This window comes from Cyrtonyx montezumae, unplaced genomic scaffold (assembly GCF_038088225.1).
Source record: "Cyrtonyx montezumae isolate F1298 unplaced genomic scaffold, pur_monq_1.0 scaffold_17, whole genome shotgun sequence".
In the NCBI taxonomy this organism is placed as follows: domain Eukaryota; kingdom Metazoa; phylum Chordata; class Aves; order Galliformes; family Odontophoridae; genus Cyrtonyx; species Cyrtonyx montezumae.
This window is the reverse complement of record NW_027071903.1, coordinates 20,496,627-20,522,811: the sequence shown is the minus strand read 5'-3', so window position 1 is coordinate 20,522,811 and position 26,185 is coordinate 20,496,627. Positions and strand designations below refer to the sequence as shown.

The 26,185-nt window shown below is 42.7% G+C and overlaps 2 protein-coding genes across 4 annotated transcripts in view; one reads left to right on the top strand and one right to left on the bottom strand.

Annotated features, from left to right (window-relative positions):
- The first annotated feature begins 8,408 nt into the window (after positions 1–8,408).
- Positions 8,409–24,572, top strand: REC114 (REC114 meiotic recombination protein). The gene is made up of 6 exons (XM_065734224.1): positions 8,409–8,588; positions 9,055–9,144; positions 18,707–18,790; positions 22,123–22,311; positions 23,156–23,224; positions 24,411–24,572. Exons 1-6 carry the CDS (start codon positions 8,409–8,411, stop codon positions 24,570–24,572), a joined length of 774 nt encoding a protein of 257 aa, XP_065590296.1.
- NPTN (neuroplastin) overlaps positions 24,282–26,185 on the bottom strand; it is a 45,224-nt gene continuing 43,320 nt past the window's right edge. The window contains exons 7-8 of one of the 3 annotated variants that reach the window (XM_065733653.1): positions 26,103–26,176; positions 24,282–25,690 (exon numbers count right to left, since the gene is read on the bottom strand). In XM_065733653.1, coding sequence (XP_065589725.1) covers positions 26,116–26,176 — 61 coding nt within the window. In that variant the 3' untranslated portion in view covers positions 24,282–25,690; positions 26,103–26,115. Of the gene's footprint in view, positions 26,177–26,185 lie in introns of all 3 variants that reach the window. The other 2 variants (XM_065733654.1, XM_065733652.1) reach the window with 2 other exon arrangements.

Sequence of the window (26,185 nt, the reverse complement as noted above, 5' to 3'; positions counted from 1 at the left end):
TTATAAGAGATCTCTCTATCTGTAACAACCTATTACCATTTTTTCCCCTCCTGAATTTGTCTGATTACTTTTCACACTCACATAAGCTTTTGGCACCCACAACATCCAACTGCACGGAGGCTTCTACATTAATTGTACTGCTGTACAGTCTGGTACACATTTTGTAGTTATATACATTTTTCTTAAACAGAATAAACCCTTTCAACATCTGAAATTTGTATTTCTTTGCTTTACAAATAAAGCCCCTCTGATTAATGCAGCCAATTCTTTGCTGTTTTTTAAAACCTTACGAAACAACAGTTTACAGAACTTCCACCTGCTGGAGAAGAAAAGCTACAGATTGCATCACTTTGCTATGCTGCTCTGAATGTAAATGAAAATCTCAGACAACTTTAAAGGATTGTTTCTTATAAATATGGAGATTGCTTAGCTTGACTTGCAAGTGTGAGTCTGCGCTTCCCCTGAAAAGCAGAGCATTTTCTGCTGTGCACTGTACAGCAAGGCCTTTAACACTGCCAAATGTTCTCAAATTACTGCTATGTTACTATTTTAAGTCCTGAGCCTCTTTGATGTGATGGCTTTAACTCTGCTGGAGAGATGTCTACACATGGAAATGACAGCACTCATGGGCAGGTACATCTTGCCCTTCTATATGAACTGAGGGCAGGTTAACTCTGTACAGATAAACAGGACATTCATGGCCAGAAGTGGAAGATACGTTTTGAAGTAGAACTCCTGGCACCTTCCTTCCAACAGGTTTGCTGACTACCCATGATGAAGGATGTGTGGAAATCATATCAAAATAACATTTTTTGGAGAAAATGTCAGAGTAGTAGAAAGTGTAGACGGTCTGTAGGTTCTCTACAGCAATGACTTTCAGTCACAGACTCACTCCATTGGATATAAAAAGGCCTCTGAGGCACCGGAAGTTTTAGCACAATCTAAAATCATTTCCTTCCAGTACTTTATCCCTTGACTTAAAAATATTCTGCCAGCGTCTTAAAAAAAAAAAAAAAAAAAAAAAAAGGAAAAAAAGGAAAAAAAGAAGAACAGCTATTTAACATTAGTTCTACAGTAATTAAGTCATTTTTGCATTTGCTTTATAATGAATATGGCAGAGTTGTCACAATATTTTACTTTACAAAGGAACTGTTTTTTGTTGTTTTGTTTTAAGCACTGCTATGCAGCATATGAGGGGAAAAAGAAGCTTTAGAATGATCTTTAGCCTCCCACTCTAATCCCAAGCCTAAGCTTCATCCAGGTAGCAGAAACGTTTCTCTAAAATACACTTTTCTTGATTTATGTGAGAGCTTATATCAAATGACATCTAGTTTTTCACTGACATCAGGCTGTTATTAAATGTTAGCAAACAGCCTATCTCTAGAATGCTAAGATAGGAAAACAAAATATCTCTATCCCAGATGGCATTTCATCTTTCATACTTGATTTTTTTTTTTGGCTGAGAATAACAACGAAGATTGTTTTTATTTGTGTTGCTGTCTATTCAGGACTTGTGTAACATCAACAAATGAGAGATGCTCTCATTCTTACCTTCCGTCAGCGGACATCAAGAAAAAAAATCAGCTGAAGCTGGCAAAACTGTTCAGCTGCGATTTCACTAGATCAGAATCACAGCGTGGTTCTGCAAAGAATGACAACAGACATCTCTCAGTTTTCATGCATCAACTAAATTACACTCAACTAAGCAATTGCCTAGAGTATTAAAATTAACTACAATATAATTTTTGGTGGAGAAGACATTCTGTATTTATGAAATGCTGACACTATGCTTAGCACCATAAAACACGGGGAAGACAGAAGGGGAACACGAGGTACCAAGGGAGCCACAGACATTAAAGTGGACTGTTATAAAACCATAGCTTGACAAAACAACCAGTGCTTAATTACACATGCTTTTTTGGTGGCTGTCCCCTATTGATATCAGGTACAATTGAGGGAAGCTGTGTTTGGCCACCTGGGAATGTGAGAGGTTGATATTCACACTTAAGGACCACAGGTCTCTCAGGTTTATGTGGGTCTAGCTGTGTCACAAGGTATTTCCACGCCTAATAAGGCACTGAAGACTGGCTGCCCATTAGTATCAAAGAATGCTTACAGCACTTCCATTTGTTGGGTAGAATCTCCAAAAGAATCCACTAGGAATGTTCGTTATGTCTTGATCGAATTTATACATGAAAAGTTGTTAGGCTATCAACTGATAAAGACTTAAAAGATGAAAAAAAAAAGACTCCCAGGTCATATTCCTTACGGAGTATTGAGTGGCTTTCAGCAGAAGACCCAAGTCCCCGAAGTGGTACTGACTCATTAATTTTACCTATATGTAGCAAGCTACAAGCCAAAGTATAAAATCCATTCCTTCAGGGGGTTTTAGGGATAAAAAGGAACTGGAATAAGTAAATTTGGTAGCAAAGACCAACTTCTACTTATGCCAAGAACCCAGTCTTCTGGTTGTTATCTCCCAGGTAAATGCTATTTTAGGCACTGAACACAGTCTCACGCTACGTGTCTTGTACCAACCTTCACCCCAGACCTCTCTAGAGCTTACAGATAGGATTTGCAGGTGCAGATGGAGAGAGGGAGAGTAACAGCATCTGTCCACTATTCCCTTCATCAACTGGGTTTTCTCAAGTTACAGGGTGACCTGACTTCACACAGGACATTTTCTCTCTCCAGCTATGTAAGGGCTCCTGAATTATCTCAGCCAAGCTATAGGCTTCTCATTTCTTGAGCATGGGTTTGATACACACTTAAAAGCGTCAATGGAAGGACTGCTAGCCACAGTGAATCCCCGTTGCTAGGAAATAAAACTGTCAGAAGAAAATGAATGTCCATAAAGCTATATACATTGGGGGAAAAAAAACCCTCTAGCCTTTTTTATACAGCTACTTTCAAGGAACAAGATCATGAGGTTATGTTAGGCAACTCTAGGGAAATGTTAGTACTCACTCATTTTTAGAACACTAATAATATATTAAGAATTGACTGTATTTTGGCCACCTCATTTAATAAGGATGAGCAAAGGAACATAACCATTGAGGAAGACTAGAGATACGACAACCCTGGTTTAGGATCTCCTTATGCAGAAAGTTCTTTACACCAAAAAAAAAAAAAACAGGGAAGAGTTAGTTTATTCTTGCCTTCTCTATGCTTCTGCACCAAGCACAGGGTATGTGGGTAGTGGATTAGAAGGATCTGTCCTTGTATAATAAATTGAGGTTTTTCTAAGACCTCATTGCAGAGACAAATACTGTTTTCTGGCTCTTGAATCATCCATTTGTTTGTACAAGATGTGCATTGTTTTAGGAAGGCTTCAGGAACGTGCTCAATAAACTCAGAAAGTGATACGTACTAAAATACTTTGTCCCTTGAGCTCTGCTTCTGCAGCAGTTCTATAAAAAAAAAACAAAAAACCACAAATATCCATTACTGTGAATGGTAACAGCCTTCTCACCTAGAGGTAGCAGTATCTGAAGATGTGTGATTACTTGATACATAAGGCACAGAAACACTGCTTCCTCCTCTCCCCAAAGATAACTGGTTGGTTTGTCAAATTACTGCTTCACAGGTAACTTTCTTGTAACATACAGGAAGACGCATATGAGAATAGCAGAAGATCATATTCTTTATATCGATGTGGAAATGATATCTAATAGAATGTATCCTTATTTTAAAGGCCTGACCTTTGCAGTTTCAGTCTACCAACAGCAAACAAATTCCATCAGTACAGGATGAGGGGAACCCAACCCAATGAGCAGACAGGAAAAAGAAAAGTCATGCATAATTAACAAGAAAACAACATGCATTACAGCATAGCAGTGTTGCATCTTATGCAGTCCAATGTCAAGGAAGTCCTTGAGGGTTAAGGAAGGAACAGGCCTTGAATTTTTGTTCTAGGCCATCAGTACAAGCAGTTTTCCTGTGTAACAGTGCATGTTTCTGATCTATATTCACCTCCACGTACTGATTATCACCTCTGTTGATATGGGAATGTCTCCAGTATCTAGCATTACATAATTTGTGGTTACTACAAATACCCAATACTCCATTCCCTAGCCCATGGGCTCCTGGCACTGGATGCAAGCTTTCTCAGGAGTTACTTGCGTCCTGCTGCAGGAGATTAAGACTTCCGTTTTATGCATGGTAGGTATGAGCAACTACATTAACCTTAAGCTGAAGGAGAACATTTTGTTATATAAGCACATCCCTGCTCCCATAATGCTATTCACATTAATACAAAACACAGGGGAGATTAAGCAAGTAAATTAAATTTATTAGTGTTCTGCTGTCTGCTTCCTAAACAGCGTGAGTTCTTAGGGGACCAGAGACTTCTTGCATGGCACACTCTGGGTTAGGTGTCAGCAGGACAGCTGTACTGACAGGCACTCACACTGCTGCTGCTCCATCCAGCTCAGCACATCAGCAGTGCTGAGGATACCTGGGATGATTTCTTCCAGGCAGCTGGAAAGTGACTTTCTGGAAGCAGAGATTTGTGCTGCCACCACACTGTGCTGCTGCCACTTTTCCTCATGAAGAAATGAGGAAAATATGTAATAAGCTGGTGACACTGACAGCAAAGAATATGAAGATGTGGAACATGCACACATCATGAAAAATATACAGAGTAAGAGGCTCTGACCTACAGACTGTTTTCAGTACCTTGGATGAACAGGACAAAAAATTATGGCTCTGCACTGCAGAAAGTGAGAACCATCGAGACATTACCAAAAACACTAAAATTAAGGAAGTTTCACACAAGAGCAAATTGCCCAGATAATTCTAGAACTCTGTCACTGAAGATTTTCTTGTAAACAGCTTTGTGAAGGGAGGCAAACACATTTTGCTCGGTCCAGGTTACAAATATCAAACTCAGCATGCTTCTGGATCCTGGAAGAAACAACTGCATGTAGAGGTTTACCTGTATGTTTGTGTCCCCCTCAGAAAGGTAACCATTAGGCACTGCCAACAGTAACTTCCTACTGGAGTCACTGGCTTCAACTTCGACTGAAGACAGTTTCAGCTCCTAGAAACAACATGCCTGTAGTCCAGTAAGCAATGTGCATGCACTTTCCATATAAACTGATCAGAAGATTAAGTCTGAAAAGCAAACAAACAGGAAAGCTGCATCAGGGCAACAGTACTCCATGTACCTGTGGCTGATGCCACCACCTTAATTCTATCTCTTTTCATTTACTTATTTTCAGAGCAAGATTAAAGTTACTCTTCTCCAACTGCAGAATTAACACACTCAAAAAATGCAGTCAACAGAGCTGTAACAAACCATACGTCCTATTATGAATATGGGAAATTCAATCATAAAGGAACTGAGCTTTATTCTTCTCTTAAGGGACTTCGAGTCAAAAGATACACTTGATAAGCATAACATTCTTGTTCCACTTTAACATTCCATCTGATGTTATGAACACAGCAAGGTGGTTTAAGTGTACCATACAGCATGTTTTCTACTGGAAGACAGAACAGCCACATGTCAGGCTCATGTCATTACCAACTAGAAAAGCTTTGTCTTTGCTCTGAATGGCTGCACATTTGGAACAGGATGCTCTGCGTCTTGGACCCATCTATTGTTATTAAACACTAACTGGTCCTAACGTGAGTTGTGCATAAAAAAAAGCAGGGGAGAAAAAGGCAGATATCTGACACTACACACATTTAGGAATTCTATTCACCTGCCCCACTAAATCCTAGGCTGAACACATGATGATCCACTAGACTCAGAAGCGTTACACAATGGGGAAAGCGCATTTCTTGAGAATGCACAGAAGAGGAAGACATTTGCTCCCTTCCCTGTAATGTGAGTAATCTCAAAGATGATACTCAAAAAATAGTATAGATGATGGTATATTCAAATAGGTCTCTATAGATAGCACACAAATAATACAAAAAGGAAGACGGCTCACCTTAAAGAGGACAAAGGCTCATGGTAGACCCCACATAAGAGGGATCTCCAAGAAGAAGGGATCCTCCCCTGGTGGTGGTCAGCCCTTAAATGGGGTTTGGGAGAGGTGGAGCCAGGCTCCCCCCCTTCCAATCACAGAGGTATATCACTTCCACCTGTGCCCCCATGGCTGACTCGGTGCTCACCTCAGGTGACCAATCAGTGGTTCAGGCCGTGATTCAGCAGTTCCCCTACACTTCCCTACACATATGTAACTCATTAATGTCAGCTTTGAGTTGAGGTATGGTCAAAGGGACATTCCTCCCCTACAAGTTCACTGCAAGAACTGCTGAAGAGTTAAATCCAGCCCGAGAGGAAAAAAGATCTTCATGATCTTTCAAGGATCTCTTGAGGGTCTGCCAGGGCAGAAACAGACCAGAGTAGTGGTAAAAACTCCTTCCACTGAGTTTACTGCAGAGTACACAGTGTCAATGTTAGGAAACATCCAGAGTTAATCAGTGCAGAGATTGAAGAAGCGGAGGTAATCACAAGTCCTGTCCACATCCATTCCTGTCAGGAATACAGCCTAATGCCCCAACTCTTCTCTTTCTGCTCAGGTCACTACTTAAACAAAAAACACCACTGATGAGGACGCAAAGTCTTGGCAATGATGAGGAGAATTTCTCCTTCTGTAATCCAGGGGCATAGAACAAATTGCTTATCTCCAATCTGCAATTCTCCCCTCCACCCATCTGGAAATTTGGATTAATTACTCAATGCCCTTATACTTTCAAGGTCACAGGAAATGAAAGGCACTCAGCAAAACGGATGCACTGATAGTGATTATTATTTTTCTAATGTAAGCAGAAAATTTGTGAGGCAAAAGCACCTTCATCTGTGCCATATACTGCTGTATGAGATTCCACAGCTCCCTGGGAAACCTCCAGCACCCTCAAAGGGAAATGCTCAAATAACGTGATAAGGAGTGAGATGAAAGTGTCATTTCGATAGAGAACATCTGACAAGTTAGAGTTTTGCAAGGAAAAAAGTGAAATTGAATTAAAAAAAAAACCGTGTGTAAAATTTAGTGACTGCAGTTCAACAGCTGGGGAAAGAGATCCCAGGAAGTAAGGGAGCTTCTGACACTGCCTGGGGCAGCAGAGGCCATCACACTGGAGCTACAGCATCACTACAGATTTGGCTTCAAATCAGATCCATCTCCCTCAATGCTGACATGTGTTGACAGAGCTGCATGAAGATATTTTTGTGAGGGGAACAGAACTGCTATGTAATAATCAAATACTGAGATGCTGTAATTTCATTAGCGCTGAGAAATCCGAGCAGTGAGGCTGCTGACTGTCAGCTTCCATTCAGATCAAAGTATGACCAATTAACCACGCGAGACATTGATTAATGGAAATGAATCTGTCAGTTACTGAGGAAGTCACAAAGCTACTAACAAAGCAACTTAAGCATCAGGTAATGCAGTTGAGTATAAAAATCAAAGCAGTAGATCAAATATTCTGAATAGAACATTTTCACTAGCCTGTTATTTATGCCACAGTGAGTAACACTATTTATCCCCTTAGCACAGCTGGATAGGAGGGGATGGATGATGAGCTGACAGTATCACAGCGAAACCTCCAGGTTTTCTAACATCAGCAATAAAAGGGGCATTTTACCTATTTCATGCATCTCATAGTCTCTTGTTTGATAATAAATTACTTGTTCAACTTGTGGAAGCTTGCACTTTTGACTAATCCACATAAACTCTATTACTGAATTATGGTAATATATTTTTATTATTGCTGTTATTACAATCATTAGTACTAGGAAATAATACAGAGCAGGAACACAACACTCTTCTCCTGCACACATCTCTCTGCTTCTGCTCTCTAGAACTAAGAGAAGGGGTGAAGGGAAAGTCCCAGCACTCTGAATGTTTGCCTTTTCACATTATATCTTCACATGGCCTAAAGCCACACAAAGAACAAGCTGCAAAATGGAAGTGCATACATGCATAAAGAAATATATTTTAAGAAGGGGGAAATTGCAACACAAGGGCACACTTCTGAGCTGAACAGACACAGCTGTTTTGGCAGTGGTATGGACAGCATCAAAAGAACAGTGAGCAGCTGGAAAGCTTTCTTAGCCATAATGTCCTCTTTCTATATTTTATATCTCTAGATCTAGAGATGTATTTAGATGTGTACGGACATAGCAATAGTAGCCTGGCCACTAAAACCTACTGGCAATAGTTGGAGGAGTAAATCCTAAATTCCTAGACCCTAAGGATCCCAATACAAAGCTGGAAGGAGCGCCGCGCCCGCTTTGCAGAGACCGGCACGAGCCCGAGCGCGCTGTCGGATTGGCTGTCGTTTCTGCGCTGCGCGCTGATTGGCGAAGAGGTCCCCTCGCGCGCTTTTTCTCCCCTCCTATTGGCTCCTGCTTCCCGCCCAGGGTCTGGTGGGCAATTGGCACTCCATCACGCAGCATGGCGGCGTGCAGGAGCCGCTCCCGCTGCCCCTCGCAGCGGGGCCGCTCCTCTTGCGAAGCGGCCGAGCAGCCGAGCGGCGGCAGTTCCCTCCTCGCCAGCTCCGCGATTTGGCCCCTGAAGCGCTACGGCCGCTTCCTGCCCCCGGAGGACTGCGAGCAAAGCAGTGACTCCTGGAAGGTGACGGTGTGGGGGAGGCCGCCCCTCGGGCACCTCGTGCTGCTGTCCCACGGTGCCCTGGGGTTCACTGTTACAATATCATGCTTCCTCCGGCTCCCCAGCTTGGACGTGGCTTGGGTTTGGTTAGCCTGCAGATACTAAAGCTACCACAGGAATTCAGATTTTGCTTCATGAATTAATAATGTAAAGCATTCATATATCAGTGGGCCACGTTTTTTCCCCTTCCTTCAAAACTGTATTAAAGGCCGTAGATCAAATCAGCAGAGTTCACCAGTTTTATCCTAAAACAGCCATCAAACCTTTCCCAAATGTCCCTGCCAGCAGTGGGAGGGGGAGCAGGTCCTCAGGTCACACTGCATGTACCCTGGCAGCTGCCACCAACTCCTCAAACCTTTCCCTTGGCTCTTGGAAGTGTCTTATTCCTTGCTCGAAAGGCTATGACCTTACTTTGTCAATCTTTCTAAAGGTTTTTGAATCACATGAAGAGTCTGGTCATCTTACCCTCACCATTGTTGTTTCTGGACATTTCTTTATTTCCCAAGGAAGAACAGTGCTAGTAAGTTGTTTTGTTTCTTGTGTATAAAGAACATTTCTCCTTTCATGTTAGCATCAATGCTGACTTATTCTTCTCTTCTCAGTTTCATGTTCTCTGTGAAGCAGCCAATATAATTGTATTCAAGGAAGTTACCTTTTCATTTATCGCAGTAATACTGAAAGTATTATTTCATACAGAGGGGGAGCGTTTCTTCTGTGGTTCTACAAATCTAGATTAAGACAATAGTGCTGCAGAGTTTGACAGATACTTCTTTTTTTCCAACTTAATTCTTCAGCCTAAGAAAAACAGTGAGAATGTACCCTTAAGAAATGGATAAAAGTGTAAGATTTGCCATATGATCCAGCTAGTTTCTTGCCAATCACCTGTTAGTAATTTGGTACTGATAATGTGGCTTATCACATGGCATGTTTCTGTTTGTTCTTGATGCTGAGGAGTCTTAATATCCCTCTTACATTGTTGGAGGCAAAATAACTTCAGATTGTGTCAGTCAATTCTGCTGTAGCCTGTGTCTCAGTAGGACTGTCCACTAACAGTGAAGATGCCATTAAACACCTCGCCTAGGAGGAATTGGTTTGATGCTGAGATTACTTCGTTCCCTGTGGCTAAGAATCCTGTGCTGGAAGGTGGGATCCACTCTGCAGTGCAGAACATCAATCATGATGTGTGATGACAGCAAGTAGGAACTGGCTGGTAAAAATACTAGAAGCTTATGACAAACCAATGGAAAATGATGCACTACTGAATATGTATTTTTAAAAATGAGTGTGAAAGTGCATGTGTATAAGGTTATAAATTAGTTTTTGCTGTGCCTCTTAAGAAGTCTTAAACTTACAGAATAAAATACAGAGGAGAGGTCCCATGTAAATATTCCAGATTTTAAAATTCAGCTAAAAATTCAATACATCCTTTATTTTTGAGTGTGTTGAGTGTATCAAATAGGTGATGAGTGAGCTAGCAGAGAGCTGCCTGCATGCCCCTTGTGCCCGACGTGGCTTATTTAGTTCGGAGGGACACATTGAATGTTTTTGGACAAGGCAAAAATGGGAGATGGAAGATGCTTCAGCAGTCATGTGTTGAAGTTGTGTGGAGCCAGGAGTTGGACTCTGTGACCATAGGGGTCCCTTCCAAACCTGGATATTCTAGGGTTCTATGCATAAGAAAAGGGGGTGGATTAATTGAATGTATAGGTATTTAAAATGGAGGCAACTAAAATAAGAATTGCCTAATTCTATGGGGCATGGGTTAGTGCAGAATGTCTATCAACCTGGGACTGGTATTGTTCTGGTATCTTTTTTACTTACTAGCAGACTGGTTTTACTTTGTACAGTGTGCTTGAACTGACCATATAAAGCCTAGCTGAAAGGCTGCTTTAGTAACTAATGAATTGGGGGAGGGGGGGGGGGAATGGACAAGAACTCTAGTCCTTTGAAGACTACACCTGGCAAAGATGGTGAATGACAAATAAGAATATGCAGATAAAGCGTGTTGATGTAAGGGATGTGTGCAGGAAGAAAAGCACCGTGGAGTCTTGGCTGAAAGGAACAGTTTCTCACAGCTCTGAAGTTCAGTGGCTACTGAAGCTTTCAGGCAGTTTGCCTTGCTAGAAACAGCAACTTAGGACAATCTGAGGAGGGCCCTCAGATCTGTTGTAGCTTCTGAGAAACACTAGGTGAGACAAGGCTTACAAAAATTCATGCTTTAAAAACCTGACTGGCCATTCCTTTGGGTGCACATCTCCTGGTACACATAATTTGGATTATGCTGCAAATGTTCTGTGCATACAGAACTAAACTAGTGTGAATTGCATTGCTACAACGTGCCCTGTGACTATTTATCTCTCTCTGCAAGAGCTCAGAGATTGGAGCAGCCCTCCCAAAGTTTTCTCTTAAGCAAATGCGACTTGCTGAAAAACCTAGCAGCTATCCAGTCAGCCTCTTCTGAAAATAGGTGGGCATCTACTGCAGGTTTCCTGTTCACATGTGACTTGGTCCAGCACATCTGACTGCTTGGACTTGTTTCTTAAGCACATGCCATCCCAGAAAGCTGTCCATTTCCTCAGTGCCATGCAAGACTGATGTGTTGCAATAGAATTGTTGTGCCAAGGACAATCCCAGTGCACAGGTATCCTTTCAGGCTTTGAAGATCAGCCTGTGGAATCTATTTAGTAAAGGAGTTACCATCACCAACTGGAATGATGCACAGGGATTGTGCTGAAACAGTACAGGCAGCGATGCTGTTGTCCAGAAGCTGATAACAGCATTGATATCAAAATGTGTGTGACCACTACTGAATCTCTGAACAGTTTTCCTCAAGTAGCGCACAGGGACACTAGAAATTCAGTGTCATTTCAGTATCACTCAAGCTGGAACTGCACAGGCCACTGCTGAGATGCTGCAGAGACCTTGTCGAGATGCTGTGTAACGAGAAAATTGCCATGTTGTGCGGTCTCTGTTGTTGCTGCAGAAATGAGCACGCTGTGGAAGTGGTTAATCTCACTGGTCCTATCTCCCTGTAGTCTGCAGCTCCCAGGAGCTGTCAGAAACCTGTCACAATATTTCAACATGCTTTGCACGACTAAATACATAGATCTCTTCTGAATCTGTCACAGACCACATCTTCTCACTGGGGGTCCATTATAATGGACGTTTTGTCACACGGGATAATGTGAAACTCACAAGTTTTGCTTCAGAGGGAATTTATCAAGTTTGATAGAGTACTGTAATTGTGGGAAGTACTCAGCTCAGGTTTTTAAGGTGTACGTTCATTTCTGCTTGCTCCCATGGGCTACTGAGTGTTTCTTTTTCAAGGGCAAGGTGTTCTGCAGTGAATACATGCTGCCTTGCTTGCACTGAAATTCCCTCTGATGACAATTATAGAATCATTTGATATGAGAAGCACCCATAAAGGTGTAGTCTGACCCCCTGCAATGAACAGGGACACCCACAGCTCCATCAGGTGCTCAGAGTCCCCCAGTCTGACCTCTGTGTCTGCAGGTCTGGGGCAACCTGTTCCACTCCCTCGCTGCTCTTAGTGTAAAAAAAATGCCTTTCCCTTTTACTTAAAGAACTGTTTCTTGCTACGTAGTAACTGTGTCCTTTAAAAACTGTTGATATCGAGTCTTCTGATCCATCTTCTAATCCCTGCTTTTTAGACCTTGTGATGTACTACAGGCTCCTGATTTTGAGGGAACTGGATAGCAGTTACTGTAGCTTTATATCTGATCCTCTGCACAGGAATGCAGTGAGGCACAAGTTGTGTCTGTAAGCCCTACCAAGCACTGCTCTGGAAACCGTGTTGTCTGTTATGGGTGACTGGGCACGGCTTCCTCAGCAGTGCCAGTGGCTGCAACACTGTGGAGAAGACTGAAGGTGACCTTACTGTCTTTATGATGGTCCGTGTAGACTCTTCACACTTCACAGGTATTAAGGGACAGTAGAAAGGATCTCATAAGAGATAACAGGTGTTTCCTGTTTAAACACCGGTTGTTCTGGTTTAATATATGGTACAGATGTGACATTTAGTTCAAGACCTACTGAATGTTTTATGCTGATTTGAATTCCAGAGGCCTGCTGTAGTGTACTAAAACCCATATAAACCAGCCACTCTCCTGCAAGGGCTGTCCTCCAGGTTCCCCTCTCCTTGGACTTTTCTGAGGCCTTTGCTGTTGGCAGACAAGCCACCTTTTTAAGAGTGTAGAACCTTTCTGAAGAGTTTCTGAAGATGTTTGTCGCTGGACAGCATTAAGCAGTCACACAGCGTGTGATTATGGAAATTGCCATCTGACACAAACAAGTGGTTCCTCAAGTACAGCCCTCATCTCAGCCACTGCTTGTTTCAAAGGCAACCGAAGGAAGTGATTCAGGCAATAGTTCTGTTGTCACACAGACCATTTCCTTCTCAGCTTGAATAACTACTTTGTATTTTTGCAAAATGTCTGTGGATGGATTACAGAGGGATTGTTTTTCCCTCTCTCAGTAGTCCAAGAATGAATGGAGTCTCTATCTCAGTTCAAGAATTCATTACTTGGTGAATGTTCCCTATTTATTTATTTTTGTCTAATTGCAGCAGTAAATGAGCCCTTGCCCAACTCCCAGTAATTTCAATGTGAACCTAAGTAGTAGGTTAGAAAAGAATCATAGGATATCCTGAATTGGAAGGGACCCATAAGGATCATTGAACCCAAACCCTGGCTCTGCACAGGGCCACCCAAAAATCAAAGCACGTGTCTGATGGGCCTGTCCAGATGCTTCTTGTACTCCAGCAGCTCAGGGCCATGCCTGCTGTCCTGGGGAGCTCATTCCAGTGCCAACCACCCCCTGGTGAAGAGCCTTTTCCTCACCCTCCCCTGACAGCTCCATGTGCTCCTCAGCTTCTGCTGCTGACACCAGAGACAGAGGAGCACCCACCTCTCCGCTCCCCCTCACGAAGGAGCCCTAGGCTGCAGTGAGGTCACCCTTCAGTCCAGTTTTTATCATTCATCTATGACAAAAGAGATTAACTGAATATTTTTCAGTGGGTGATACTGTAGTTTGATGTATTCTCCCCTCCTCTAGTGTACAATGGGAGCATACTGAAGTTGGTGTGGTGATGGATTCATACTGTTCTTTTTGTACATTCTGTTTTCTTCAGGAAGAGTACATCTGTTCTTCAGTGGCGTGTATGTTTTATACAAGCCAAAGTGAACCTTTACATGCCAGCAGATTCTCAGTTACACTAGTAATATTGTGGGTGGATTCTTTCAAAAGTCCAGAAAAAACAATCAGTTTGGTACCGAGAAGTGTTAACTTCATATTTCATACAGAAATGCTCTTTTCATTCTTCTGCAGTAAATGTCAGTGCTCATTGCACTCAGTGCTGATCAGGTCCGCCTATGGAAAACTTCCAGTACATCTCCATTTACACAAAACTGAGGTGAAAAACAGTTCAGAAAGGGAAGTCTTATTTCAGTAATGGCTGAATTAAGCTGATCCACTTGGGAAAGAACACTCAGATGTTCCTTTATATCAATATATTTTCTCTTAATGCTTGTATTTGTGTATTCCTGCAGCCCTTACTGTTTTCTTAAAGCAGGAGTGTTGAGAAATGCTTTCTTTATAAAAAAGTAGCTATTTAGAGCCAAGTGACACTATGTCTGCGAGAAGAACATTTATAAACCTGTTACAACATATAACAACTTTAATACATACTTAGAGAATTATTCTAATGAGTCACAACACAGTAAAATATTTGGTGAATTCTTTTCTGTTGGTCTTTTCACTTTGGCAGCTTGAAATACTTTTTTCTTGCCAGAGAGACCACTGCAGTGTGGGCACTGAGCGTGAGCACTTTCAGACCAGGCAGAGGAGTACGTTCCTCGTGCTGTGCTCACTGCCTTGTGGTGGTGCTGCTCTGACACGAGTTCAGTACCTGAAATCGCTCCAGGACTGCTGATCAAAGCAAGTCCGTGCTGCTGGAAGAAGTGATTGTGTGCAAGCCCACTGTTTCCATCAGTTGCCCAAAGAAACTGAATTATTTACCTGAGTGAGTAAACTGTTTCAAGGAGTGGGAATGCTTTCAAGGCCATTTTAAACATTCTGTAATGGAACAGCCAGAAACGACTACCTGTGATCAGCCAGATGGATTGAAGAAGGGGATGAATGGAGCCAAGGAGCATGGAAGATAAAAATCGGTCGTTTCTAATGTATATCAGAGGGATTTTTGGTCTTCATTTCCAGTATTTCATTTGGAATTAAATTCCATAACACATTTATAGCACCTCTTTTTGCAGCATTGCCTAACAGACGGCATATCTTAGGGTAGGAAAATCTGATGCCTGCTTACTGTAGGTAATGGAATTTTAACAGGAATACCTCCCCAGCCTCTCCAGCAGTTTCTGGCCATCCTCTGAGGACACATCGTGTTTGGTGTACGCTGCACAGTTGTATACTTTATTTCTTTCTCTTTCTTCAAATCGCACATCATGAACATTTTACTTGAGTGTTTTATTGGATGCAATTAATTCCAGTGCTAGAATTCTTAGTACTCTACAAATGAAACAAATTGAAACTGTGATGAGGGCTTATTTAATTTGGTAAAATGAATCCAGAGTAATTGATCTGCGACCTGACCTTTGGGACTGTAGGTTAAATGTCCTTAGTGCCCTCCTGGTCTCCTCCTCACTTCTAATAAGTTCACAGTTCCTAGGGCACAGTAGATTCTTAACTGGATGAATTAGGCAAGTGTTCAGCAGACATTCTGATGTTCTTGGTGCTCTCTTTGGAGCACCTGAAACTGAGGTACCAAACGTAAGTTGTAGTTTATTTCAGTGCATCCTTTTGACGTGTTCATTTTGGACAAGCTGAATGTCTTTATATGTTAATTTCCCCATTTATATTTGCTTTAATTGTGCATTCCTCTTGTACAGTGATGACTAGCAGCAATAATTAGCCTTAAGGGGATCTGTTCTATTCTTTTGCCTTTCATTCTACCAAATTGAACCACAGTAGTGACACATATTAATGAAATAAACTTACCTGTAGTTAAAGTATTGATTTATCAAAGTATATCAAAATATTGTGTCAGGGCTTAAAGAAGTTTCTTAATTTGACTTAGTGATGGTGTGCCTCTGGGAGCTTCATCCAGCTAATCTCACAAGCATACTGTTCATCTCTCTGAATCAGTTCTCATTGGTTCTTACTTAAAAAATATATCCAGGTTTGTCCTGAGTTTGGGGTTTAGTTTGGTTGTTTGCTCCTTCAGGGGACTGCAGTACTTACGTAGCTCTTTGTGCAGGGGGAGTGCCTGGCAGTGTGTGCTCCTGCACCCGGTGCTTTGCCGAAGGACAGCTGTCACTCACTGAGTGCCCCGGGCACGGCTGTCTGAAGTGTTTGTCCTGCAGCTGATATTTGGTTTGGCTTTCCTGCTCCGTAGAGAAAAACCCTCTGATCAGTTCTCTAGAATCAAAGCTTAACAGCAGCTTTTAAAACCAGGCTTCTAAGAGACTGGGGATGATGAAATTGCATGCAGAGAGATAACAGAGCTTAACATCCTTTTATTCCTTCTTAGCTTGCAGTCTGTCTGCCATGACTTTTTGGCCTTTTCCCCTTTCCACTTCCTATTCTGTATTCTGAAGATGTGGCTGAGCTAGCTGATGCTGACACGAACTAAGATTTGTGTTAAGCCTATGAAGCACGTGGCTTCTGCTGTACATTCAGCTCCATAATGACACTGTGGCAGTATTTAGATCTCTGAGACAGACACAGAAGTAAGGAAGGTGTCTTCAGACTCTGTGATTCTACTTCTGCATGAATTAGTCTTGAGATGATAACGAGGGTTTGAATCGAGTTACTGGGTTCCATTTTCACACCTTCTGTCTTCAGATTGGAATTCAAATTTTATTTCATTGTCATTAATGAAAAAATATTTTTAATATCTATTTTTCTATAAGCAGTTTTCTAGCCATGTTCCTATGTTGCTTAGGACTCCAGGGTTTCTAGATGACAGAATAATGGAAGAATTGGTAACAATAAGCAATACCTTGCAACACGGAACAAGCAATTTCTTGAATGCTGAAATGTTAAACCAGAACAAAAGTCTTTCCCAGTCAGTGGCAGGAGGACGTGGCTGTAAATCTGGACCAGCATTATTGGCCTCTCTGCCTCTCGGGAGGTGTGGACCCATCTTGTCTTGTTCCCAAATTACCTGGGAAATGTTTTGCTTTGTTTTCTGCTGTCCTTTGTTTTCTTTTTCTCAGGATCCTTCCTCAGAGGGACTCAGATTTTGGTCAGAGATGCATGACATTGTTTTCCTTGAATGCAGCGTTCGTACACTGGACACCGACATTAAGGAGTCTATGCATGATTGAAAACTAATCATCAAACTTAGAAAATTACTGCCACTTGTATCTTCAAACTGCAAACATTGCAGCCTTTTGTTCCTGCCCAATCTTACGTCCCCTTTCTGTCTCAGTTCCCAATTAATCTCCTACTGCCATCTGTCTTTGCTCGCGCCGATGCTGCTCCGCTGTGCTCCACTCTGAATGCAAAGCAGATCTTGGTGCTGCTGCCCGAGGGAACGTGACCGTGACCGCGGCTGCTCTGTTGTGCGTGCACCTATCAGCGTTGGGATGGCGTCACGGAGGTGCTGGGGGTATTTGTTTCTCTGTGCACGTGTTGAGAGCAGATTTAAAGCTGCTCCGCTTAACCACGTCGGGGGTTTAGTGATGGAGTTCAGCCTGAGCAGTTCTGTGAAAGTTAGTTTGTCCAAAGCACTCCTGGAGTTAGCTTGCCCGCTGATCAACTCTGTTGTACTGCTCAAGTCATGCACTGAGTTTTCCTGTTCAACTATTTTTAGGTTTTTTCTGCTTGGCGATGTACAGTCATCCAGATGTGCAAGAGCAAAGGAAGCTCTTTCTGTTTTGTTCCTGTTGAAATTTAGTTAATTAAACTTGAAGAAAGTTCAGTTTTGCTTAATTAAGTTCAGGTTTTGGAGTTGAATACTTAGGTGCACATAAATAATTCTAAATGGTATTTATTTTTCCAGCTTGCTTTACCTCAGAAACAGGGCATATAAACGAAAGACAACCTGGGAAACATCAGTGAAGTAATTGGTTGTTAAGTTAAACATTAGCTGCTTTTTATATGATCCCTATGAAAATGGTGATTATTTTAAGGAGAAAACATTTGTTCTACCCACGTCTCACAGAGAAAGGAAAAATGCTATAAAAATAGGCTTACTATGGGAACAGCTACACGTAAAGAAACACAGGTTGTGTGCAGCTAAAGCACTAAGTGCTGCAATAGATGGAGTCAGCAGGAGGGGCCACAACTCGAAGGAAGTGGCCTAGTGAAAGGGTGGTGATGGAACTGCTTCTCCAGCGGCCCTGGGGGACGTGGCAGCAGGTAGGAAGCACTCCTGCTCCAGCTCACATTATTTCCTGGGTCGTTTGGTTGTCCAGGACTCAGCCTGGCTGCTCAACCGCAGTGAGCAGCTCCCAGTCTAGCTGTGTGTTTGAGAAGGTACAGATATTCCCTTCAGTATGAAAGATATTCAGCTTTTACAGCTTGAAATGAGGGAAGTAAGTCCTTGTGCTGCTAAGCAGTCCTCCGTGTTCGAGGAGACAAACAACAAACGGCACTAGAGTATAAAAATAGCAAGTTAGCCAAGCTGCTGCTTGCCTACCTGGATTCCAGCTGCAGAAATGTCTGCTCGGCCCTCGGGTAAACGCATGCCATCCCATTAGTCGGGGTTGCCTGCCCTCTGCTGCCTCCTCCAGCAACTTCACAGGCTTTGGGAGGGGAGACTGAAGCTCTGCTCTGCGCCTTTCAAGGTCACTTTCATAACGTGCACACTACATATATGGAACAGAATATGCCATGACAGCTGTTACTGGAGCCACCAATTCCAATTTAATTCAGCGTGGTAAAAATTACTTAACAGCAATTGTTTGATAAATACAAAAATGCCCATACTGAGACAACAGTCACCTTCATTAGGGTTGAAGTTGTATCACATTGTTTGAATGTGTACTTTGGAGTACTGTTAAGTTTGCTGTGCTAGTAGCTTGTGCTGTGCTTTGTTTCAGGAGGGCTTTTCATTAATTGATGCCCAGAAGTGGTTAAGGATCGTGAGGCGAGCAGACTGCCTGCTGCTTCATGCTCAGTCAAAGGTAGGAGACTTACCTGCACTTACCTACTGCCTACCTCCCTTCTGTCTGTGTGACATTTCTTAATAAACTAAAAACTAAACCAGAAAAGCTGTGATCGTGTACATTGTGTATATAAATCAAAGGCGGCGGTATTGTTTTCTTTACTCTTTTCTGTTGTCATTTTACTTTAGGTATGAAACAAACCTGGATCGAATCAAGTTTGCATCTTTAGTACCTGCAGCTCCTTGAGGCTTCTAGCCTGCTCTCAGAGTTAGCTGCTGAGACAACTAGGCCACTATTTCTTTCGGAATCCATCTGCAGCCTAAGCATCAAAGCCTGGAGCAGCCCACACTGGGAAAGCTGTGCTGTTAATTAGAAAGATGAAATGATCCCTGCATGTACAGAAGCCTATCAGCTGCCTGTCAGCTGTGCTCTGTGGCACGTGAATATTCAGACAAGCAATCTCACCTTTTTCTGGCTACAGATGGAGTGCCAGGCTGGTCACTCACACGGTCGGTGTGGAAGTGACTGGAAGGGACCTATGTTTCTCTGTCTTCTTCATGAAAAGGGGTTGGTTAGATGTGACACTTGTTACCAAGTTGTGTATAAATCTCAGTTTTCCTGGTTCTTGGAACCTTCCCCGAACGCCCTTTGCTCTGCACTGAGCACACAGCAGTTCCTTCAGAAACCAAACCTGTTTTGTGGTGAGAATTCTTTTACCTGATACCTTTTCTGACAGATGCATGACTGCTTTTCATAGGATGTAACCAACTATTGTTTGCAGCCTTGCTAACTGCAAGCTAAAAGCAGGTGTGAGGAGAGCAGGCAGTGTGCAAGTGTAAGGGCCCTCCTTGTTTCAGGATGAGCCTAGACTAACGGTGGCACTAGGAAATGCAGAAATAGGTATCTTCAACTCTGTTAAATTCAGGGGTTATGTTTTCCTGTAACCAAAACACCCTTCTGTCTGATTTTTGTCAGATTACTGTTAGGAAATGTAGAGCATTGCAGAAAACTGTGGGGCTGTAGCAGAGTAATTAACTCTGATGAATGAGGAGATGAGCAGTTTCCTTTGCACAGTTCCTCAGCACAGCGTTGAGGGACTCCGCTGCATCTCACAAGAAACAAAGCCAACAACACAGTGATTGTGAGGCTTTGACAAAGCTCCAAGGGAAAGCTTTCAGGAAGCAAAGAGTATTAACATTGTCTGTAATGAATGCACTGCGTCTCAATGTTTGCTTACCATAAGTTCTCATGACTTAAAGTGGGTTTAATGGCATTGCAGTGGTCCTGTCATACAGTTTCTCTAGTTTGTGTCCTGAATTGGAGCTGAAGCAAACCAACGAATGCTGTCAGTTTATATAGGTTCTGTGCTATTGCTCAAAAACATGCTACAAAAACACGTCACCCAAATACAGGAGCACAGCCACGCTGTGCAGAGGGTTATCTCAGCACCAGAAGACTGAAATAAAAACAAGAACAGTGCAAGAGGAAGCAGAAGGCGCTCAGAGCAAGGAGTGTTGTCCGACACTGCCTCCTATAGTTGAGGGCACACTATTGCAACTATGGGGCACGTGCAGCTAAGTATTGCATTGCCATTTCTGAGTCGTGCTCTTCTGTTTCAGTCTCATTTCATTCTTTCAGTGCTTCCTTTGCTGCACATTACCACTTTGCAGCTGTGGAGTACTACATGTAAAAAAGCCTGCAGAGGTGACCGCTGGATTATGCACTTCAGAAGAAGCGGTGAACGTTAACATGTTGGCTTTTCAAAGTCATTAATGCTGCATTTCCTGTGAAACGTGCTCCTTTGCTACACTTCCTAATAGTGCACAGTGGACACTTAGCTGCCCGACTGCATTTCTAAACTCTGCTTGGAGCAACTTTACACAACTCACATTCAAGATATGCGAAGAAATCACCTTCTGTGGATCACTGCTGAAGCTCAGAAGTACTACTGGGAGCCTTATTCCGTGGTACACATACATATTCATGTACAAATGTAATTATGAAACCGTATCCATCAGTGCACGCTCACATCTTCCCGTGAAGGGAAAGAAGAAGTTCACAAGGTCTGCTGTTAATCACCTGGGGACTGTAGGGGCAGCTGAGAAAGCATTCTTTTATGGTCTCCAAAACGAATTTGAGTTAAGATGCAAGTTACTGTTCTCATGTTAATTATAACTGACCTTCCTGGCACATATCCACGGGTCAGTTCTCAGTTGCATTATCTTGACTCAGATGACTCTTTCATTAATGAGAGGAAATGTAACTTGACATCTCGAGAAACCTGGAGGCTCGCATAAGCTGTCTTAGTCTAGAGAAAACTTGCTCTTTTCCTGCTACTTTAACTGTGTTTTATATGTGCAGCTTCAAGATCAAACTACATCCCAGAAACACAATCTGCATTCAGTGTCTATCAGCCTTACATCAGCTGAGCGTGACCAGGACAGTTACTGTGCCCCACAGGTTCTTCATGTATTTGAAAAAATATTACTGTTCAGCATGACAACTTACACCAGGGATCTGTTTTGCTGCTTTCTTTTTACTATTTTTGATGTATTTCTCCACTTTACTGAACAGAGAGACCGTGAGTCTGTGTACATCTGCCATTTTGTGTGAAGGACGGCTGCTCTGAGCCAGTGTGAATGTCAGTCAGCACCAGAGTCTTAAGGCTGTTCCTCAGCATGAAAGTTTCCAAGGACTGAGCTCAGGGAGAGGTTACAGAGTAACTTTCCATTCGCACTGCTGTAGCATTTCGGTGTCTTTCACTCCTTATCTGCATTAACTTGGCTCAAGGAACAGCATTCAGCTGGAAGACACTGAATTTGTGTATTTAGCCGTGCACAGGCGTGCTGGGTGGGTGGGGCCGGGTCTGATGCAGACAGCAACATAAATCCTAAATGGTACAGTGCCCAGAACTCTTAGCTTAGATGCCAGACGACTTGTGCTTGCTTCAGTGCCATCTCATTTTCTTCTACCAGTAACTGGTCAGAGCTCGTGCACCTTTATAGGATATTACTGCCAGCGACAATTAGAACTTAAATCTCACTGCTGTCACAGTACAAACGGTGGCAATGCATGTTCACCTGCCTAGACCTGTAGCTAGTCCATAGGTGACCTTGTTTGCATGCCCTTTTCTCTTATTTTTGCTGGCTTTCACCTGGGATTACATTTTTGTTCAGCTGCTGGGATAATACAAATACAGCAGGGAAAACTTGTTTCTCTTTAAGATGGAGCAGTGATCCAAGAATTAATCAGCTTCTATCTAACTATATCTAATAGGGGTTTAATTAAATCAAAATATGTTGAGTGGATGAATGAACAGTTAAATTAATTTCTCCCTGATCTTTCAGCAGAACGAATGCCGCATATTTCGAGTTCAGTTTGGTGGAGATTCAGAAGAGCAGGCACTGGAACACTGCTGCAGCTGCGTTCAGAAACTCACAGAGTATGTGCCGGTTCATGGAGCCGATGAACAAAGCCAGAACCTGTGTTACAGTCTCAGCACAGTGGAGGACACAGAGCAAAATACATCAGAGCTGCGTGTAAGTAGAGCCGTTCTGGGAGGCATGGAGATGCTGCCTATCACATTTCTGCTTTCTTAACACACCTGAAAAAGGTTAGTAAAACGGTGCTTAAAAACTGCTGCTAGCTCCTCAAGCTGGGAACCACCTTGCAGCTTTTCAACTGAGCTGTACTGCTTACAAAAAACAGTCAAAGCCATTTAAGTCACAACTTAAGTTCTCATTTTTGCCTTTACCTACACCTTTTTTGCAGTTTTATTAACTGTAAATACACCCATCGTATCCATTTTAGCTAACCTAACATGTTTAGAAGTGATTTCAGGGGAGGAAAAGAACACGTGCCCTTTCCAAGGCAAAGACTGAAAGCAGCAGATAGTGTTGCTGAGGATGACCAGTTCTTAAATACGCACTCTGGGCATTCAAAGGATCAGAAGTTAAGTGCGGAATTTAATTAATGGCAAAATGCTGTTGAACACCAGTAGCCATACTAACAGTGTCACCACTCCAGAAGTGACTGAACACCTTGCTTCAAAATTGAACCGGTGCCCAGACCATCTTTTCTGTAGTGTAACCCCTGGGAAGTTGAAGAGCACGCTCCCAGGGAGCATTCATGGCATTCCCTTAAAGTCACTTCCAGCAAGTGGTTTAAAAGTTGTCTTGGTTTAGAGATGACAGTTTAACTACAGGCCCATTATTCCATCTTTCACTGTCAGTGACTTGAACAGTTGTGCTTCCAGGTTCCATAGAGAGGGATGCCTTTTCACTGCTCGAGGTAGCTCAGCACACTCTAGCCATTATCCCTAAAAATGGAATGACTTCCCTTCCTGCACATTACTCACACTGATTGGCATTTGATGTTTTCTAGGCAGATGAGCTCCTGCCAGATTCCTGCACAAACTTTGGAGAAAGAAGATCTACGATGCAGCTAGCAGAGGTAAAAAGGAAAAGAAAGAATGTAATTTGGATCCTGTTAAGTGAATCTCAGGTGCAGAGAAAGCTATCTCACGTGCTGAGCCTTCATGAAACATCAGGATGCCAGCATGGCTACTGCCTGTACCAACAAAAAGTAAAGTTTCCCATTCTTCTGTCCCTGTTTACAATGAGCGTGTCATCCCTGCCTCTGAGCACAGCTTCCTGCTAATGAGCCTTTCATTTGCCACATGCTTTAATCCCTCACTCCCTTGACTTACTAGCAAGTTTCCTTCCACCAAGGCTCCTCAGTACAGTTTACACATCACCCACTACTCACCCCTCTGCACTTTCATTCAGCGTTAACGCAGCTATGCTGTGAGCTGGGATTTCCCACGCCCTGGAAGCACAAAGCTCACTCAGGGCTCAGCTTTCCCCAGTTCAGCTTTGGGGACATTCCCATTCTGCTGCTGCTCTGGAATGCTTTGGAGCTGCATTTCTCCATTTCTGCTACCCCCAGAAGCCAGCAGAAGCTTTGCTCTTAGGTGTTCTCTCCAGCAGTGTTTTTTACTAAAGCATTTTTAAAGAAAGCATCATGAGCCAGGATAACAGGAAGACTTCTGTGTGAACCACTACCTCTCCTGAAAATAGGTGTTCTTTCAGTCCATGCTGACACAGCTGTACTCCCGACATTAGCATGCACACTGCTGCCCCTGTGCTGTTCCAGGCCCAAGCAGCAGAAGCTGGAGGAGCTAAGCACAGTCCACAGGATGCTTGCCTCAGCCCTGCTTTTGTGTCACAGCTTCCTAAGAGGCCACAGCAGGCATCCAAAGTGCTTTAACCCAGAGGCAAACTCTGCATAACATAGCGACCACTCACCTTCACCTCCAGCTCTCTCAGCAGCACACAGCCTTCGCACAGGATCCTGTTCTCTCACAAAAAGCCTTCACTGGGAATAACATTACCCAGGAAACTAACATTTCTGATGCAACTCCTGCACTGGCAGCTCTGCCAGAATTAAGTTAGGTATAGAATGGCTCTCTCCTACCTAAGTCGTATAGACTGAAAGCATTCAGGTGGTGTAATAATGAGGCAGATGCACCTTTATTATGCCGAAGGAAAAATCAGACGTAGCTGCATCGTTGCAGAACCCACGTGGAGCTACCGTGTGTGCACGAGATCGGTGCGACACCTTTGTTGTTCCTTTGCAGTCTGTGCTGAAGCAGAAGGCTGAGCTGCCCCTGCTGTACCGCCACGCGGTGTGCAGCGCACGAGAGCTGGGACCCTTCATCCGCCTGTGCCTGATGGACCAGCACTTCCCGGCGTTTGTGGAGGACGTGGAGAGGGAACTGAAAAAGCTCACGGAGGGCTGAGCCACGTGTAAGTATCAATGCCATTAAACGTTTGGAAGCCTCACATGTTTTTGTCAGTGTTTTATTTTTAAAAACAGGTGAATCCACTTTTTTGTTTTTTTATACATCATTGCACTTCAACAAATACACAGAACACGAGTTCATGCATCTACAGTTACGCACGTCATGATAACCCTGTTAGGTCTATTTCTACAATCTTCAAATCAGGAGAAATTACAGTGTCAAACTAAAGGTAACTAGTTGCATAGAATATCACCATGCCGTAACGTTTCATTTAAACAACAAAAAAAAAATTATAAAAGTTTGCCTGAATTGAATGTACAAGAATATGTTGAACACATCAGTGCAAAAGGATTTGAGAATTTACATGAGTTAACAAAAAAAAAAATCACTTACAAAGCAATCATATATATATATTTATAAACTGAAGTTTTGTATTTGTTTCAACTGCATTTCACCACCACCTCTGTCCAGCTGTTCCAGCTTCTGAAGTCTGCCCGCAGGACACCCAAGTCTCTCTATGTAGGTTAAGCCCTTAAGGTATATTTCAACTCAGAACTCTTTCCCTACGTACCAGAACAGCATCATCCTCTCATTCAAACATACAGTAAGGAATGAACGTCAGCAGCTTCAAAATGAAACACGGTTACTGGATTTTGGTTCTCCTCCTCCCCCCCCAATATAAATATATACTGCATATATTTGTAAGTCTCGCCGCACTTTACAAAAAGAACCACTAGATGGCAGCAGTGCGTTTCAGAGCGTTACCGATTTAACAGCTACGGTAAGTAAAAAACGGCGCATGCGTGATCCGACTTACTACTACTAATGTTTAAATATAGTCAGGAGGAAAAAAATAAAGCAACATTCACAGCACATCAAGCCCAAAATAGTTTACACCTTCTACACTGAAGCAGTATTAAAGTTTATCTGACTAGGTCATCCTTGCAGGAGAGGCTAAATAAGGCATGCTTTAGACAGTCATATTGTTGCTCACTTGAAAAGGAAAAAAATAAAAATAAAAAAAAATCAGACAGAACTGGAGTTCTAGAACCAAGAGTTCCAACCCTTAAATTTAGCAGGTCATATTGCCATCAGTCTCTCAGAAACTTAAAGCTCTAAAAAAGAAATGAGAAAAGGTGCTAGTCAATGCCTGACAGCATTTCCAACATCGCATGCCACAACAGCACGTCAACAAAGCGCTTAACATCCAACGCGGTTTTAAACGGAGATAGAGGCCTTCCAACCAAGTTAGCTTCCAGACTTTAAGAAGGAATTAGGGGAGTTCTTTTTATTAGTGATGGCAGCAGTTACGTAGAGCTAGGGAGCTACGGATCGTTACCTACATATCTCATGACAAAGATCTTCGTACCCCCCAGCGCTCTGAGGCGTGCCAGGAAGGCGCGCACCATCCTCTGGGCAGCGGTAACTTTAGCACACGGAACCGGTTACGTTTACACATCCAAACCATGACAGAAAAAGGAGGACTTTAGTCTGCACGTTTCTGAGATGTGTGCAAGTCATACTTACATGATAAGCATTTTTAATTTGTGTTTCTCTGGCGTAAGTTTTTATCTTTATGATTGTTTGTAGAATTGGTTTTCCTGGGGAAA

Bases quoted from the DNA above. Each gene is read 5' to 3' on its own strand.
- REC114 (XM_065734224.1), top strand. From the start codon at position 8,409: ATGGCGGCGTGCAGGAGCCGCTCCCGCTGCCCCTCGCAGCGGGGCCGC. The intron at 8,589-9,054 runs GTGACGGTGTGG...ATCTTTCTAAAG, and splicing joins AAAGCAGTGACTCCTGGAAG to GTTTTTGAATCACATGAAGA. The intron at 23,225-24,410 runs GTAAAAAGGAAA...GTTCCTTTGCAG, and splicing joins CTACGATGCAGCTAGCAGAG to TCTGTGCTGAAGCAGAAGGC.